The following is an 18,533-nucleotide window of genomic DNA, read 5'->3' as shown; positions in this document are numbered from 1 at the left end:
TTAAGTACTTTTAACACAGTTTCCCTGCGGGGGACTAATAAAGTATTTGTGATACTGATTTCTGATTCTGACGTGTTTTGCTTAGTTGTTTGCAATTAGCTAAAGTGTGATATTTTTCCTCATATTGCATTGCAATAGCCTGTTTAAAGTGATCAATTAGCAAACAACTAATCAGTACTGATACTGTATGCTAATAGATATAGGAGTGATAATAATAGAGTAAATGCTTTGAATTTCTTAGATATAGCTGTGCAGTATTCTTAATAGACTGGATAGCAGCAGACAATAGAAGGCTTATTACAACCAGAAGAGACATGAGACTTTTATTTTTTAGAGACTTGAGACTTGACTTGGACTCGTGACCAAAGACTTGAGACTTGGACTCGTGACCAAAGACTTGAGACTTGACTTGGACTTGCAAAAAGAGACTTGTGAACATCTCTGGGCTGAGGAATATGTCAACTTTGTCATTGACAATGTTGTTCCAAAGGCAATGACACTTGAAGAAGTTCAAACAGAAACAAAGAATTATCCTACATTATGTAAAGTGATGCATTTTTTGAGTGCAGGACACTGGAGACATGCACCACAGGATTCAGACTACACTGATTATCCAATGCTGAAAGCACTCTACCGCCTACGAAACGAACTGACAGTCAACGCTGGAGAGAATGTCATCCTCAGAGGAACACGACTTGTGCTACCTACCTCTCTCCAACGTAAGGCAATAAGCCTAGCCCATGCCGGTCATCTTGGCATTGTTAAGACCAAACAACTGGTAAGAGAAAATGTATGGTTTCCAGGCATAGATGAAATGGTGGAAAATATGATAAAACACTGTATACCATGTCAAGCAGCAACCTCCCAGAATCACATGGAACCACTTAATATGTCTGAACTTCCCAAAGGTCCATGGCAAAATGTTTCTATTGACTTTACAGGACCTTTCCCATCAGGTGATTACCTGCTTGTGGTTATTGATGAGTATTCCAGGTTCCCCGAAGTTGAGATACTAAAGTCCACAGCAGCCACTACAGTGATTCCCAAACTGGACAGAATCTTCTCATCCTATGGTATCCCACATGTGGTGAAAACAGATAATGGACCTCCATTCAATGGACAGCCGTTCAAAGATTTCAGCCACTATCTCGGATTCAAACACTGAAAAATAACACCGTATTGGCCGAGAGCTAATGCAGAAGCTGAACGCTTCATGAAAACATTGAATAAAACAATAACAGCCGCACACACTGAAGGAAAACCATGGAAACAGAACCTCTACAGTTTTCTTAGAAATGACCGTGCATCCCCACACGGTACTACACAGCTGACTCCAGCCGAGTTAATGTTTGGGAGAAAACTCAACACCACTCTCCCCGCTCTTCATGTGACTCAACATCACACACCTGACACCAAACTCCAAGATATTGATCAGCGTGCCAAGCAGCGCATGAAAGAGCATGCCGACCACAAAAACAGAGCTCAACCTTCTATCCTCAAACCAGGTGACATTGTGCTATGCCGTCAGAATATCAAAGGCAAGCTCATGACTCCTTATGGAAGCAAACCGTACACCATCGTGAAGATCAGAGGATCAATGGTGACAGCAGCTCGCCCAGGACATGAGATAACACGAAACTCCTCATACTTCAAACTGCTCCCACCTTCAGTTCCTATTGGATCTGACTCAGGAATGACTGACGAAGAGGATGATCTGGATCTACAACTTCCTGACCCACCAGATGAGGAAACTCATCAGCTCCAAAACGAGAATATCAACCCCGAAGGCCCTGTTCCAACCAGATATTCAAGCAGAACAAACAGGAGACCACCACAACGTCTCATTGCTGAAATATGACTTAAAGAAGTCAAGAGACTGCAGATAGTTGAACAATTACAAAAAGGACATTTTGCTAGTGACAAAGAAGACCTAGTCATTTAAGTTAAAACATTGAGATATTCATTTATTTATTTGATTACTAAGAATAAGAGACCTTTCTTACTGAAATTCTTATTTACATTTCGTTAATATCAAAAGTCAATGTTCATCTGAAATAAGGGAGGGATGTAATGTTGTGACATACTATTTGGTCCGGAGTTGTGGATACCTGGAATGTGATATGTGTGACACCTGTTATTAGGTAGTACAGAGCGGGAATAAAGGACAGTTAACGATACTCGCTGTCTCCTGAGTTGTCTATAACAAAGCAAGATACATGCCAAATGACAACACTACAAGTATAGTTTATAAATACACTTCAAGTACCGTACGCTAAAGTCTGTTTAAGATTCATATTAATTATATTACAGAACTGTAATAGGTCAGTTGGTATTGTTTGGGATACGAACATTTACCTTTTTTACTGCTAGGTAGCTAAATAAATAATAACAAAATCTAATTACATTTTTGTTAATTTGTATAGTGTATTATATAAATAGTCTAAATCTGCAGAATAGCAACTTTATGTATCAAATAAATGTAGTGAGGTACAAATTATAATGTGTTCCTCGTAGGGGTGTAACGGTTCACAGAAGTCACGGTTCGGTTCGTACCTCGGTTTGGGGGTCACGGTTCGGTACGGGTTCGGTACAACAAGAAAAAGCAAAAAAAAAGTCCCAAATGCATAATTCCAGGTTTGTTCTTATTTATTTTTGAACAGTAGTGCAAGTTTCAGTTTAAAAATAAGGAACTCTAACATTTTGAATAATTAACTGTATTACACTGTTAAAAACAAACCACAAACAGTACCACACACACTCATATGGCCATATTATCTATAATGGCTGATGTCAAACAAAAAGGTTTCATCAAGCTGCAAAACTAAAAAGAATGTCTTGAAAATATTACATGATAAATAATAAGAAATTGTTTCAAGAGCGCACAGCCGTTGAAATATATATGCCAATAGCTTCCGTTATTTATTTTGGTCTCTCGGCTTTCATGTCTATTGGTTTATTAAAAACAGCGGGGAAAGCTGTTGAACTGCTGCTGTCTTTTGCCGGGTGCCGGTGATTGGCAGATCTGGGTGATGCCTTCTGATATGATTTAGCATGTGTCCTCGTCCAATCCACCACTCGCACTCCATCGTTATTGTAGTCCACAGGGAACCCGAAATGTTCCCACACAGCTGATTTAAAAGAAGCAGGTGGGTTCTAGCTCCTGTGTGTTATCTGAAATCGCCATACTAACTTTTCTTCTTCTTGAATTTTGTTCGTTTTGTTGTTGTTGTTGTTGTAATGAACCGAGACACAGGACCCAAAAGCAGGACTCGGAGACAGTTGTCCAAAAATAGAATGTTCTTTAATAACAAAAACGAAATCGTACTTTCAAAAAATAGAAAGTAGTTAAACAGCCAAAACTAACTTGTACAGCAACACAAAAACTCACTTGGCAAAAGGTCTAAATCGCAAGGTAGGTATCAGGTGTCAAAAGGCCTAGGTGCTCACAACATGAAACATAACAAACTGACAAAGGAACAAAGAAACACCAGGGCTATATATAGGTGAGGGGGATGGGCACAGGTGAAAACAATCAGGGCAGGGCCAAGCAATCTCACGGGCAGGAAACACACAAAGGCAGGAAATGTAGGATCTGGAATGAAAGGAAAGATTACTTTCAAAATAAAAACAAGAAGTGACAAGATCAAAACACAAAACTAGAGTAAAACATAACTAAACCTAACATATCTGTCGAGTCACAACATTACCCCGCCCTCTAGGGACGTCTCCTGACGGCCCAAGCAGATTAGGATGTTGCCTGTAGAAATCCCTGTTCAACTCCTGATCCACAACGTAGCGAGAAGGGATCCACATCCTATCCTCTGCTCCATAGCCTTTCCAGTCAACGAGGAACTGCTTGCCACGTCCCCTTCTCTGGACTGCCAGCAGTTTCTTGACCGTATAAACAAGGCCACCATCAACAATTCTGGGGGGTGGCGGCGGTTTGGTTGCGGGCACCAAACTGCTTTCCTTGACAGGCTTGATCTTCCCAACGTGGAATGTAGGATGGACCCGCAGAGGACCTGGGGAGTCGCAGGCGCACAGACACAGGGTTCACAATCTTCGTTATTGGAAAGGGACCAACAAACCTGGGGGCTAATTTTCTTGAAGCGACATGGAGGGGTAGAACTTTCGTGGACAACCACACCTTCTGCCCAGGCTGGTACACTGGAGCTGGCCGGCGGTGTCGGTCAGCCCCCCTTTTCATTGAAGAAGAACTCCTTAGAAGGGTTCGACGGGCAGCCGCCCAGATGCGGTGGCAACGTCTGACCAGGGCATGTGCAGACGGGACCAAGACCTCCTTTTCAGTCTCAGCAAACACAGGTGGTTGGTAGCCAAAGACGCACTGGAAGGGAGTCAGACCTGTGGCAGAGGTGGGAAGAGAATTGTGGGCGTATTCCACCCAGGTTAGATGCTTGCTCCACGATGAGGGATTCTGAGCCACCAAGCACCTCAGACATGTCTCCAACACTTGATTTAATCTCTCCGTTTGTCCATTGGACTGGGGGTGATACCCAGAGGAGAGGCTAGCGGTCGCTCCAATGAGACTGCAGAACTCTTTCCAGAACTTGGAAACAAACTGTGGGCCCCGGTCTGACACAATATCCCTGGGAAATCCATGTATCTGGAACACATTGACCATCATAATTTCCGCCGTTTCCTTGGCCGAGGGTAGCTTGGTCAATGGAATAAAATGAGTCATTTTAGAAAAACGATCTACCACTGTTAGCACAGTGGTATTACCTTGAGACACCGGGAGTCTAGTAACAAAATCCATGGATATGTCAGACCAGGGCCGTTGAGGAATGGGCAACGGCTGCAGCAACCCAGCCCGAGACCTGGAAGAAGTTTTGCTGCGAGCACAAACAGGACAGGCATTCACATATTCACCAACATCTTTAGCCATGGACGGCCACCAGAAACGCTGCTTAAGTGCGAACATGGTTCCTCTAACCCCAGGATGACAAGTGAGCAAGGACGTGTGAGCCCAGTGAATGATCTTGGAGCGTAAGGGCACTGTAACAAACAGCCTATGAGGCGGACCCTCCCTAGGTGCTGGGCTCTCAACATTTGCTTGCTGCACCTCTTTTTCTATCTGCCAAGTTACCGCTCCTACCACACGGTTCAGTGGTAGGATGGGTTCTGGTTCCTTGGCAGCAGGCTCAGGGTCAAACAGACGGGACAAGGCATCTGGCTTGGTGTTCTGGGAGCCAGGTCTAAATGACAAGGTAAAATCAAAACGACTGAAAAAAAGTGTCCATCTAGCCTGGCGTGAATTCTCCTAGCCTTTTTTATGTATTCGAGGTTCTTATGGTCTGTCCATACCAGGAACGGCTGAGCGGCCCCCTCTAGCCAATGTCTCCACTCCTCCAAGGCTTGTTTCACTGCCAGTAGTTCACGATTGCCCACGTCGTAGTTCCTTTCCGCTGGGGACAACTTACGTGAGAGATAAGCGCAGGGATGGAGCTTATTATCCTTTGCAGCCCGCTGAGAGAGAACTGCCCCCACACCGAGGTTAGAGGCATCCACCTCTACCACGAACTGTCAAAGTGGATCTGGGATGGTGAGGATGGGAGTAGAGGTGAACATTTCCTTTAGAGCTTGAAAAGCATTAGCAGCTTTGGAGTTCCATTCAAAAGGGACATGAGGAGAGGTAAGTACATGTAGCGGGGAAGCAATAGAACTGAAATTTCTGATGAAACGTCTATAAAAATGTGCAAACCCCAGGAACTGCTGTAGTTTTTTTCCTGTTGACAGGAACTGGCCACTCGGCCACGGCACTGACCTTGGCAGGGTCCATCTTTATTTGACCGGGGGCAATGATGAAACCCAGGAACGATGTGGTTTGGACATGGAACTCGCACTTCTCTGCTTTAACATAAAGTTGGTTCTGTAGTAGGCGGTCGAGGACTTGACGGACATGCTGCTGGTGGGTTATGTTGTCAGGAGAAAAAATCAAAATGTCATCAAGATATACAAACACAAACTTATTCAGGAAGTCCCCCAAAACCTCATTTATGAGGGCCTGAAACACTGCCGGTGCGTTTGTCAAGCCACAAGGCATCACTAGGTACTCATAGTGTCCACTAGGTGTGTTAAATCCAGTCTTCCATTCGTCCCCCTCCCTGATTCTCACCAAATGATAAGCATTCCTTAAATCCAGTTTGGTGAAAATGTTGGCGTCTTGCAAAAGTTCAAAGGTGGAGGAGATGAGTGGGAGAGGGTACCTGTTTTTGATGGTGATTGCGTTCAGAGGGCTGTAGTCTATACAGGGCCGGAGTGATCCATCCTTTTTGTCTACGAAAAAGAAGCCCGCTCCCGCCGGTGACGAGGAAGGGCGAATGAGTCCGGCCTGCAAGGAGGTCTCAATATAATTGTTCATGGCCTCCCTTTCGGGTCCGGAAAGAGAGTAGAGGCGACCCTTGGGAATGGGGGAGCCAGGTACCAAGTTTATAGCACAGTAATTAGGCCTATGTGGTGGCAGGTCAGTGGCTCTGGCTTTACTAAAAACCTCCTTTAGGTCCCAATAGCAATTGGGCACCTTGGACTTGTCAGGGAAATCTTGCTCCTGTACTTGGATAGCCTCAGTCATTTATGTACATGCAATCTGAACAACAGCTTGGGTCTCAATCCTTCTAGCATGGGGAGTGTTGTCACCAGTCTTATTGTCTCTCAAACAGAAATGCTTGCAGTCCTCTCCCCATCCCTTAACTCTCCCAGATCTCCAGTCTATGTGTGGGTTGTGCTTGACTAACCATGGGTAACCAAGAATAAGTGGATGCTGAGCAGAGTCAAATAAATAGAAAGTCATGTGTTCAGTATGTGTTGCATTTACGGTTATTTCAATGGGCATAGTACAGTGGGTAACGGTAAACAATAACCGACCATCCAGAGCAGAGGCCTTTAACGGTTGCTTCAAAGGAATTACCACACAGTTCCACTTCTTGGCCAACCCCCAATCCATTAAACTTTCATCTGCACCAGAGTCTATGAGAACCCCCTGAGTTAAAACATGTCTGTCTACTTTTACTTGTACCTGTGTCAACGTACGAGGAGGGAATCCAGATGACAGTCGGCTCACCAGGGTCCTCCTCGTCCCTGATGTGCCCGATATTTTTGCTGTACAAGAAGCCAGGAGGTGCCCCTGCTCCCCACAGTAAAAACACCTGCCCTCCTGAATGCGCAGAAGACGTTCCTCCGGAGTCAACTTTGCCCGACCCAACTGCATGGGCTCCTCTGAGACACTAGGGAGCACTCTTCTCTCAGGAGGAGTATCGGCAGGAGGTCTCCATGCGGGACGATGGCTTGGTGTGTCCCCTTGGTGTCGAGGCAGACGTGCCACATTCTTGAACCTTTCTTTTTTGTCTTTCGGCCAGTCTATTGTCTATTTGAACTGTCAGTGCAATGACAGAATCCAAGTCTTCTGGGAGGTCCAAAGGTATTAACTGGTCTTTAATGGAATCCGAAAGACCAGACAAAAAGGCGTCGAGCAGTGCTGAAGAATTCCAGCCACTATCTGCTGCAAGGGTCCTGAACTCAATGGCATAGTCCGATACTCTGCGCTGGCTCCGCTTAATCTGCATCAGTGCTCTGGTTGCCTCCCTTCCAGGAGCCGTGCGATTAAACAACTTGGTGAGACTGTCTGTAAATACATCCAGAGAATTACAGGTAGGTGAATCTCTCGCCCATTCGGACGTAGCCCAGGCCACTGCTCTCCCTGTTAAGTGGCTCACCATGAAGGCCACTTTAGAGTGATCAGTGGGGAATGTAGCAGGGTTATATTTATAATGGAGATCACAATGAACAATGAAAGGGCGACAGTCACCGGAATCTCCGGAGAATCGCTCTGGAGATGCCAGACGAGGCGGTGGAGCATGGAGTGGCACATGGTCAGCTGGAGCAATTGGTGTGTGAGCAACAGCAGGAGGCTGAGGGGATGAACCAGCTTCCAGGTGAGCGAGGACACGGTGCAGCTGTTCGGCAAGGTGATTCACCTGAGTATTGACGGAGGCTTGAACATTTTCCTGACGGCCGGTCAGGTCCCTCACCCCCAGGTTGATGGCGCCCAGCTGCTCCTCATGCTGGTGTAGTCTCGTTCCTTGAGCTCGCAGAGCTATCTTCACTGTCTCTGAATCCGCTGGGTCCATATTTTGGTCAGTTTGTACTGTTATGAACCGAGACACAGGACACAGGACTCGGAGACAGTTGTCCAAAAATAGAATGTTCTTTAATAACAAAAACTAAATCGTACTTTCAAAAAATAGAAAGTAGTTAAACAGCCAAAACTAAGTTGTACAGCAACACAAAAACTCACTTGGCAAAAGGTCTAAAAAGCAAGGTAGGTATCAGGAGTCAAAAGGCCTAGGTGCTCACGACATGAAACATAACGAACTGACAAAGGAACAAAGAAACACCAGGGCTATATATAGGTGAGGGGCAGCGATGTGCAGTCAGGGGAGGCAGAGCCTCACCTGTCATACTCCAAGGTAACGGAAAAACAACTAAAGAAAAACTAAATAGTAATAATAATAAAATGTCTCCACTGATCTGTGTTGTAAGTGTGATTTATGTATGATTCCAATCGCTTTTTATAGTCAAAATCAGCAAATTGGCCGAGCTCCGCTACAACTACATGGGAGCGATGAGGAGTGAGGCAGGGACGAGCTCTGCCTCACGTAAGCCCACAGTAACTGGCTGGAGCGCGGGCACTAATGTAGCGCGGGCACTTAGTTTGTGAGCACGCTCAAGCCAGTTTCTGTGGGGTGAGGTGAGGCACAGATGAGCTCTGCCTCACCTCAGAATGCGTCACCCCACAGAAACTGGCTGAAAAGCGGGCCCTAAGCGCATGCCTGCACCATCTCACTGTATGTCACCAATGTAATGTTTGTAGATCCCTTTATTACATTTATCCTCGCCATCCATAGTCTCTAAATAACTTATTTCACGTATATATGATATTTAGGCCCGCTGGTCTCATCATACAACGGCAATGAAAAAAGCACCAGGGGAGGCAGCCATAACCTCTGCCGCACTGAAGGGGGCGCACGTGAGCCCACAGGTCCTTGTTGCTACTGTTATTCTACGCAGACGCAAACAACAAGCTAGACTTTTGAAACTAGAGGAAGACAAGGAGGACTTTTACAAAAAAGTAATAGAGATTGTTGTCCAGAAGGATAGCATGGACTTCATCTTCAAGTCAAGGTAAGACCACAATTGTAATGAACATGGGATCTTACTAAGAAAGAACAATCCAATATTTAGATTGTGGGTATCGTTTTGTTGAACAGTCTGTTTAAAATGAATCGAAGCATCAGACTAAAAAAGCTTTTGAAAATAACCGAACATTTCGATTAAGGTCAAAATATAATATTTGTAAATCTGACTCTGAAAGAGTCAGTGCCTCACCAGCCTTGAACCTCACCGCATGTCACTGGTGAGGGGGATGGGCACAGGTGAAAACAATCAGGGCAGGGCCAAGCAATCTCACGGGCGGGAAACACACAAAGGCAGGAAATGTGGGATCTGGAATGACAGGAAAGATTACTTTCAAAATAAAAACAGGAAGTGAGAAGATCAAAACACAAAACTAGAGTAAAAACATAACTAAACCTAACATATCTGTCGAGTCACAACAGTTGTTTCTTATTGTTCTTCATTTGTTGTTTAAGAGCGGCTGGCAAACAGCTTTTAGGCGCAATACCGCCCCCTGGATTAAATATTGTAATGGATACTGCCCTGAATGACAGACTTTTTTCCCACTCGTAAAAGAAAGGCGTATTCGCCGTGTGACTGCATGTGCCGAACCGTGACGTCCGAACCGTGACGTCCGAACCGTGACGATACGGGACGAATACGGATACCCATAGTTCCTCGTAAACCTTGTGGAGTATACGTATACTTAAGTGGATTAGGGACAGATTTTATTTTAATTTTTTGGGAGAAATTAGAATGTTGAGAAAAAAGGTACTAGAATTCCTAGAAAAAAGTCAGAATATGAAAAAAAAAGTCAGAATTAAAAAAATCACTTTTGATAAGATCCAAAAAATGAAGTTCACATGTGGCACTGATAGTCTTCCGTAGAGTTTATTTGGAAAGTAGCTGTAAATAACAATATCAATTAAACAAAAAAAAAGGCAGTTCAAAGCACAAATTGTGCAGACCATAGTGCAGTCCTTGAGTGAATGTACTCAAATGATTACACATTCACATGGTAAGCATCCTCTGCACCATTTATTACATGTGCTACTGTGACTTTAAACCAGGGGTGGGGAACTTTTTTCCTCTCAAGGGCCATTTAAATGTTTACAACATCCTCCGAGGGCCGTACAAATGATTGAACTCAACCTCTGCTTAAAAATACTAAAATCAAAGCCCATTCATTTCGCCTTTCTTTCATGCTGTGCAAAGGAAAAGCAACTTCTTAATCCAGATATCTTACCATGACTCGCATTCACGTGCACGGTTGTGGCATGACCACCAAAACAGAAAGATATGGAAACAAGATGTGTGCAAATGTATTTAGTTTCCTATCCATGTGAACATGATTTAAGTAGGAGGTGGATCTGACCTCCTCTAGGGGGGTCCGGGGCATGCTCCCCCGGGAAGATTTTTTTTTTAATGTTCAAGTTAAAAGCATCAATCTGGTGCACTTTGAGAGCAACATTAAGAGATCTATGGATACATCTCTCATCTCCCATATGAAACAGACCTGTAAGCAGATTTTCTTTTTCTTTATGGATATTTTACAAATCACTCCTCTTTTAAACTTTATTCTTGTTTATTAATAACAACTTTTTTCTACTGTCATATAGTATTTTATACCTGTTTACTTTATTCTCTTATTTTATAACTATAATGATCATATAAAGATGTGCCTTTACCTCACTGGTTGTAGAAAAAGCTTCTTATATTCGTTAGCATAGCTAGCTAACCAGATGCTAATAACAACAAAGTTATTGACTGTATGATCAGTATGACAGATGAACAGATCGCCACTGGGCTTACAATTAAAGACACAGCCACGCAAAAGCTGCGGCATGTGTACGGCTCCTTATGCGTACTGCAATTGTCAGCACTACACCCCTGTCAGACGAGACATATACCACGTGATGACACGTTAGGTTCGTGTTGTGTTCAAGGAAACTGTCCTTGGCCAGGGAAAACAGGCACTCGCTTGTCTAATTCTTTTACGGTCTAGATTTCTTTAAAAAAAATGTTTGCGTGTGTTTATAAATTACCTCGAGGGCCGTATCAAAATTGTCTCGGAGGCCGGAGGTTCCCCACCACTGCTTTAACTGATGGAGGTGTGTCACTTTGGTTTCGTCATCATTTTGATTCATACACTTGTTATCTGAGGATATGTGCTCATATCACAGAGAACGGGATCCTGTTACATGTACCTGTAACATTATTTGTTCTTGCCGCACGGTGACAAAGATCGCAGTCGATTTCCAAGTCCTGATGCAGCTATGAGTGTGACACAGTATCTCGAGCTGAGAGTCAATCACTAAAAGTTGAATTCAAATGTGCTGCATGGGAGTAGCCGACATCATCTATGTCTCCTTTTCCCTTTCCTCATCTTTCTTTCAGTCTTCTTTTTTTCACCGTTCTGTGTTATTTCTTCTTTTCTCATTTTTCTTCATCTCTTTCAACTTACTCATATACTTCAGAAAATTATGATGAGACAGAAAGTGAAGCTTGGCCCCTTTTGTGCCCCAAACTCACGTTCGGTTCCTCCTTTCCTTCTTGTTCACTCTACTTTTAAACATCCACTTAATTTCTTTTGTCCAATGTCTTTCTTCTTTTGTGACGGTTGAGTCAAATGTTCTTTCACCAAACCCAGTTTTGTCTCAATAGAGTTTTAAATGGGGGGGAAATAAAAGAAAGGCACACTCTTTAACAAGTTCTAACCTTGAATATGTCTAATTAAATAAATGATGGAAGGGAAAATTATGTGGGAGTCAGATTTGTAACATTAATCTCAATTATACCACAAAAAACAAGGTCTAATAATATTTAAAGCAGTTATTCAAACCAATTGTTCCTTTAAAATATGTAACAGACATATTTTATTACCTAAGATTATATCTTCTTCACTTGTTTTTGATTAAAACTAAATATTTTCCATTGTTATTAGATAGAGATAGAGATAAAAGTCCAATAACTTGTGCACATTTTTTTTTTTTGTATTGCTTTAACCGTCTCCTTTATGCTTTATTAATGTACACGGTAGAGTTGTTTATCTTGTGGAGGTTTTCTAAGCCGGCCCTGCTTTTTTGTAATGTTGTTCACAAGGACGCACAAACATCCATGCGAATAAACACATTCCTATTTAAGGTTTAATATGAAAAGCTTTTTCCCAGAAGACAAGTGCTGCAATGTGCTAGTGTGTTTCAATCCACCTGTTTTGATGCGCAATTTGTATTTTTGCAGGAATGTAATAGAAAATAAATTAACTATATTACGGAAGTAAACAAAGGAATCCAAAGGAGGGGTTAGTGTGTGGGAGAGAAACTCCCTATGTAGGGAACTTTGGGGGTTTTATCCTTTGCAGACCATTTATATGACCAAAAATCTATATAACACACTATAGGAAACAAAATGTTCCTTGAAATGTACTATACATTCGGATTGGAAGTAAGAAAGTACACCAGAATATACAATACAAGGACCCTGAAAGTAAACCAGCTAAATTGAATTAATTTGTTATTTTTGTATTCATGCATCTGATATTTAAAGTGTGATATGTCAACATGTAAGAAATAACTGTTTAACGTATTGATACTAACACGAAACCTCTTGTTAGCACATTCAAATGCAGAAAATGTAGGATTTCTAGACAAGTGTCGTTTGAAAAAGTTACTTGATAAAAGAAAAGGGATAACATTTGGCCTGAAGAAGTAATTCGATACAATTCATTTGTGTTGGTTCAAAAATATAGAAATCATTTGAATGCACTCAAAGATTTTAAAGCTGCAGCTCTACTTGGTTGGGTATGACCATTAGCGTAGTTTGGCTAATGTAGGCTAACAAACCTTAGGCACACACATCTGTTTAGCTGACATGGCTGACTCAATGTATACGTGAACATAGGGGTTGCTGCTTTAAAGTGATCACACAATCATCCCGTTTCAAACACACATTCGCACAATTTCTGCTTATGGTTCAATATCCTGGGCTGAAAATCTATATTTGGGCCACTCTATTGTTATCATCTCTGAGGTGCCCTTAAGCAGGGCACTTTACCTCCAACTGCTCAAGTGGAGCTCTTCAGTATCAAAAATAGATTGGGTGCAAATGCAGGCAGCTACCTACATGTATTAGAGAAGAGCATTCTACCTTTGAAAACGTGAGCAATTTAACCTATTTTCACTGACCAATACGGTAGGAGAGGAGGGCTTTATGTCTGATTAACTTAAAAAGCATATAACACATAAAAAGCGCTTTGAGCACCAGGAAAAGCGCTTTATAAATGTAATGTATTATTATTATTATTATTATAAAGCTCTTGTATTTCACTTAATAAGAGCAGATAACAGGCCTTATATGTGTTTGAAAAGTTGTAAAATCACAGGATGTAGGTGTCTGAATTGAAGTGTTTTTGTTAAATGTGAATGTAAGAAAAATGTCAAAAAGTAAGGAATATAATGCATAAAGTAAAATAGACCTCACAAAAGATGTCCTTTTTTCAGAAAAGTAAGTGCAGGACTGCATTTGTGAGCTTGTTAATATGACAATATGCATGCTTGGCTGTCACCTATCACAATAACAGCTTGTAGCTATGAATGGCATGGCAATTGTATTATTTATGTCTTGCCACAATTAACCTCTTTTTCAATCATTCTCTCTGTCTCTCTCCCAGTGGGATTCCGGGGAAGAAGTGTGGAGTCATTATCTTTACCGCGGAGGAGCTCAGTAACTGCAGGGTCAGTATACACACACACACACACACACACACATGCACACACACACACACACACACACTCATCATGCACACAATTGAAGCGCTGTTGGAATATTCTCATATTGTCTGCATTTTTTCTATATGCCCTGATACTGTTGTTGTAATAGCTTGCAATCGGTTCCCCCCCTACACACAAACACACCCACGCACAAACACACAGATGATATTTAATGATGGGCCAATCTCTTGCAAAATCAGATCATAAAATGTAACCAATATGCACAAGTTTAATGTGTAAATCTCTGCATTGGGAACTCCACAATCCCAAAGTATTATTTTCAGTGTTTAGATCTGATTCAAATGTGTTTAAAATTAACTTACAAGATGGTTTACATTTATATATTACTACGAAACAGTTAGATACTAACAGGATGTCCTCTGTGTTGTGTGATGTGTACGTGTGTGTTTCTGTGTGTGCACTCCAGATATCATTATGTGCTTAACCTGGTTGTGTTTTACCATCGTGTGTGTGTGTGTGTGTGTGTGTGTGTGTGTGTGTGTGTGTGTGTGTGTGTGTGTGTGTGTGTGTGTGTGTGTGTGTGTGTGTGTGTGTGTGTGTGTGTGTGTGTGTGTGTGGTGTGTGTGTGTGTGTGTGTGTGTGTGTGTGTGTGTGTGTGTGTGTGTGTGTGTGTGTGTGTGTGTGTGTGTGTCAGTACACTGACAACCCCAATCTGTCAATGACAATTCAATTCAAAACCTTTATTTATCCAGGTCAAATCCCATTGAGATGAAATGACAAGCTTAAGTTTCCTATAATGCCTTCCTGCTGGAGGCAATAACTAAATGGCCTCATTTGGTGCAATCTATCCATCTGTCTATCTATTTATTTCCTATTCTATTTCTATTTCTATTAATCTATTCAATATCAATCAATAAGGATTGAGCAATATGTTAAAATGGCCACCATTATCCTGGGTTTGTGTGCATGTCCGCTGTAGTTTAAGTGAGAAATAAAACCAAATAGACAACCAAAAACCTGCTGGTTATTCTTTTCACTATTCCAACAATTTAAAGCATTAAATTAACAATACAATCAAAAATACCCCCCTAAAAAGCCTCAACCGGCGATGTGCTCAACGTGGGTGAACTTCTTCTTATCGCCAAAACCTACTTTTCATACATCTGTTCCTGTCCCAGGCATTACAAAAGCAGAGATTACATTATTTTTCATTAGCTGCTGTTACCATTCATTCATATTCTCAACGCCTTTCTGACTATATTACAGACAACCCATAATACAAATCAGTTTCTCCCAAGTGTGTGATGTAAAAGAAATGCTGGAATGCAATCACAACAATCCATGCATGCTATGTTTATTAAACAACAAGTCCTCCAACTCATACGACCAAATAGGTCGATTGTTCAAGCATTACGACCTATAATCACGTTTTAAAGTTTTCGACCTCTAGTGCTCCCGTTGACTGCAAACGCTCCGGAGGGTCGTATATTCACAAATAACCCTCTCTGGAAAATTAAAAAATGGTAGGATAGTTTTAAAATGCTTTTTGATTAGATTCCTAGCGAGAAGTGTATATTGTACTTTTATAATTCACGTCCAGTGGATGTGTAGGATCTACAGTTTGATAGATAATTTATGAAGATGATTTGAGGTCTTGCAAGGAGAACGTGTATATGCGGCAGCGTCCATGTAAAGTTAGCGTCAACCCTCACTGGGTGAAAACAATATTTCCGGTCTCGAAGTTTTCATAATAAAACCGTGTTCCCCTCACTGTCAAATGATTTTAAAGTTATATCTGCGCTACTCTCCACTAAAAATATCAGTTTATCCTTGTTAATTACATGACATTCATTGGTTTAAATTGTGTACACTGCTTTTGTGTTTTTCCCATAGGTTTTTCCCTTTCGATTCTGAGAGACACATTTATTTTTTCAGAGGTTTTGATAGGCTAAAACATTGAACTACCCATAATCCTCAGCAATCGTTGAAGCTCGGTGATTGGATGTTTTAGCCCCAATGCACGTTGGGATATGGTGTTTATGTGATGTGAAATTCGAAAACATTAAAACAACGATAATAATAATACTTTATTCCGCGTGTGCTTGCTTTTCTCTTTGAACGTCATCACATAACGGCATTGTAATACACGGTTCGGCTGCATTAAATATTACATATCTGCCGTAGTTCTCTATTTATAGAGCCCTGATGAGAAGACTTCTGGACAAACTGGAAGAAATGCCGCCGAAACTGAATATGTGACGTGGATGATAAATATATCAGCAATTAAACAACATCTTCAATTTCTCTTCACACAATACGTCTCCTTGCAGTATCAATACTAATTCGGCTGACTTTTATATTTGATCCAATTGGTAGATAGGCTTTATTTACACCATAACGGTGCAGAGCTGGTAGACAGGGACTTGTAGTTTTTAAAGATATTACTGATTTTCTTTGAATATAAGAATGTAAATACTGAGTTCAGAGAATAGTCAGGGGTTTTGCGTGATGGGAGACACATCTATGGAATCAGAATTCCAATAGCTTAACATTAAATGACGCATATACCTTTCTGTTTGTGATGTTTTACAAGTCAGATATTAATGTATAGAACTACAATATGTGAAATAATATAGCAATATCCTGTAAAATTATGTGAAAACATGAATAAAACTACACATCTTCAGATGTTATACATACATACATGTCCTACACTAATAATACAAAGTTATTATGGCATTGTATGCTGTGTGTTATTTGTAACATCTTCAGAAACTACCTTTCCAACTCCTCATGCAGTTGACTGTTACAGGTCATTCCGTTCGAGTCCAGTTTTGGATAGTCTGCCGTGGTTTCATTCCATTTCAAAGAGCTCTGCGTAACCTTGGCGCACTGCCACTCCAACATCCAATCACAGAGCTTGAGGACTAATCACGGGGTTTGTCAAGCAAAGCGGATGTTGTAGTCCCAAACGATAGCTGAGGATTATGGGTAGTGTAGTGTCTTCGGCCATCCTAAACTCCGAAAAAACTATTTGTTTCTCCGAATCGAAGGTTAAAAACACAAAAGCATTGTACACAATTTAAACTAATCAACATCAGTGTATCCCGTGTAATTAACAAGGATACACTGATGTTTTTTAGTGGATGAGTACTGCAGATATATCACTGTGAAATCATTTGACAGTGAGAGGAATACTTCCGGTTTTATTAAACTTCGAGACCGGAAATACTGTTTTCACCCTGTGAGGGTTGACGCCAACTTTACATGGACGCTGTGGGGAAAGACGTAGTATATTAACGTTCTCCTGACGAGACCTCAAATCATCTTCGTAATATCTCTCAAACTATAGATCCTACACATCCACTTGACATGGATTCTAAAAGTACAATATACTTCTCGCTAGAAATCGAATCAAAAAGCATTTTAATGGCCAAACTATCAATTTAGGATTTTACAGAGAGGTTATTTGTGAATATCCGACCCTCCGGAGCATTTGCAATCAACGGGAGCATCTGCCGCAAATTGTTGTTTCTTACACGACCACTAGAGGTGCTAAACTTTAAAACGTGACTAAGTCATAATAAGCTGCTGAACAATCAACCTATTTGGTCATTTTTTGGAGGAGGACAGGCTGTTATTAAACCATTCTCACTGCTAGCTTTTGTGTTTCTGATTCACCTTTGCATTGCCTTAATACAGGGGTCGGCAACTTTTTTCATATGAAGTGCCATTTAAAAAAGAAGAGCTCGCCTCTCTCATTTAAGCTAAAGTGGGTTATTGAACCTGAAGCTTGTTGCTTCTGCCCTCCTCGACTACGGTCTGGGAGCCGACGGGAAAGTTCAACACACAGATGGCCAGTCCGCCCCTTTGTAGCATATTATTTCTATGAGAGATGAGCAGATCGCCACTGGGCTTTCAACTAAAGACACAGCCACGCAAAAACTGCGGCATTTGTACAGCTCCGTATGGGTACTGCAATTTGTGAAGTGCTTTCCTCCGTGGTGAAACCATCAGCACTGCACCACGGAGGAAAGCGGCAGAAAGTCACCTGGAGATAAAGAGAGCGGGGCTGCGTTGCGTGCATGGCTTCCTTCTGCAGGTAACGGGGAGACGCGCTCTGGCGGCGGTCTCGTTCAGGATCCGAAAATACCATTTAAATATTTTGCACACTTATTCCACGTATTCCTAATGTGCCACTGGTTACGGTTTCAGCATTGGCACGCGTGCCAGGGGTTGCCGACCCCTGCCTTAATGTATTCCTAATAGCAATTACTTTATATTCAAAGAGAGTCTCCGTTTTATGATTGTTGGGGCGGTGTTCCTTGAAACCCTATTCTACCAAGAAATGAGTTCCTGAAGAAAACAAATTGCTGATTTAGAAATGAAATTGCATTAGAATGACTATATTGATGTTCAACTAAAACGGTTCGTCTCTACTCTCAGGATATTGCTACCATGCAGTTGTGTGCCAACAAGCTGGACAAAAAAGACTTTTTTGGCAAGTCGGACCCCTTCTTGGTTTTCTACCGGAGTAACGAGGACGGAACGTGAGTCTTTTACCTTTGTCTTTCAAATTATACCACCAACTGTTACACCAAGGAGATATAT

At 41.8% G+C, this 18,533-nt stretch overlaps 1 protein-coding gene across 1 annotated transcript in view; it reads left to right on the top strand.

Annotated features, from left to right (window-relative positions):
• The first annotated feature begins 488 nt into the window (after positions 1-488).
• The window catches only part of LOC117532661 (copine-9-like), an 80,734-nt gene continuing 62,689 nt past the window's right edge, over positions 489-18,533 (top strand). Inside the window, exons 1-3 of the mRNA XM_034196052.1 lie at positions 489-778; positions 13,862-13,925; positions 18,369-18,472. Of these exons, the coding sequence (XP_034051943.1) occupies positions 741-778; positions 13,862-13,925; positions 18,369-18,472 (206 nt within the window). The 5' untranslated portion in view covers positions 489-740. The remainder of the gene's footprint in view (positions 779-13,861; positions 13,926-18,368; positions 18,473-18,533) is intronic.

The sequence above is a fragment of the Gymnodraco acuticeps genome, unplaced genomic scaffold (assembly GCF_902827175.1).
Source record: "Gymnodraco acuticeps unplaced genomic scaffold, fGymAcu1.1, whole genome shotgun sequence".
Lineage (NCBI taxonomy): Eukaryota > Metazoa > Chordata > Actinopteri > Perciformes > Bathydraconidae > Gymnodraco > Gymnodraco acuticeps.
The sequence above is the reverse complement of the archived record's forward strand: the minus strand, read 5'-3'. Positions and strand labels throughout refer to the sequence as shown.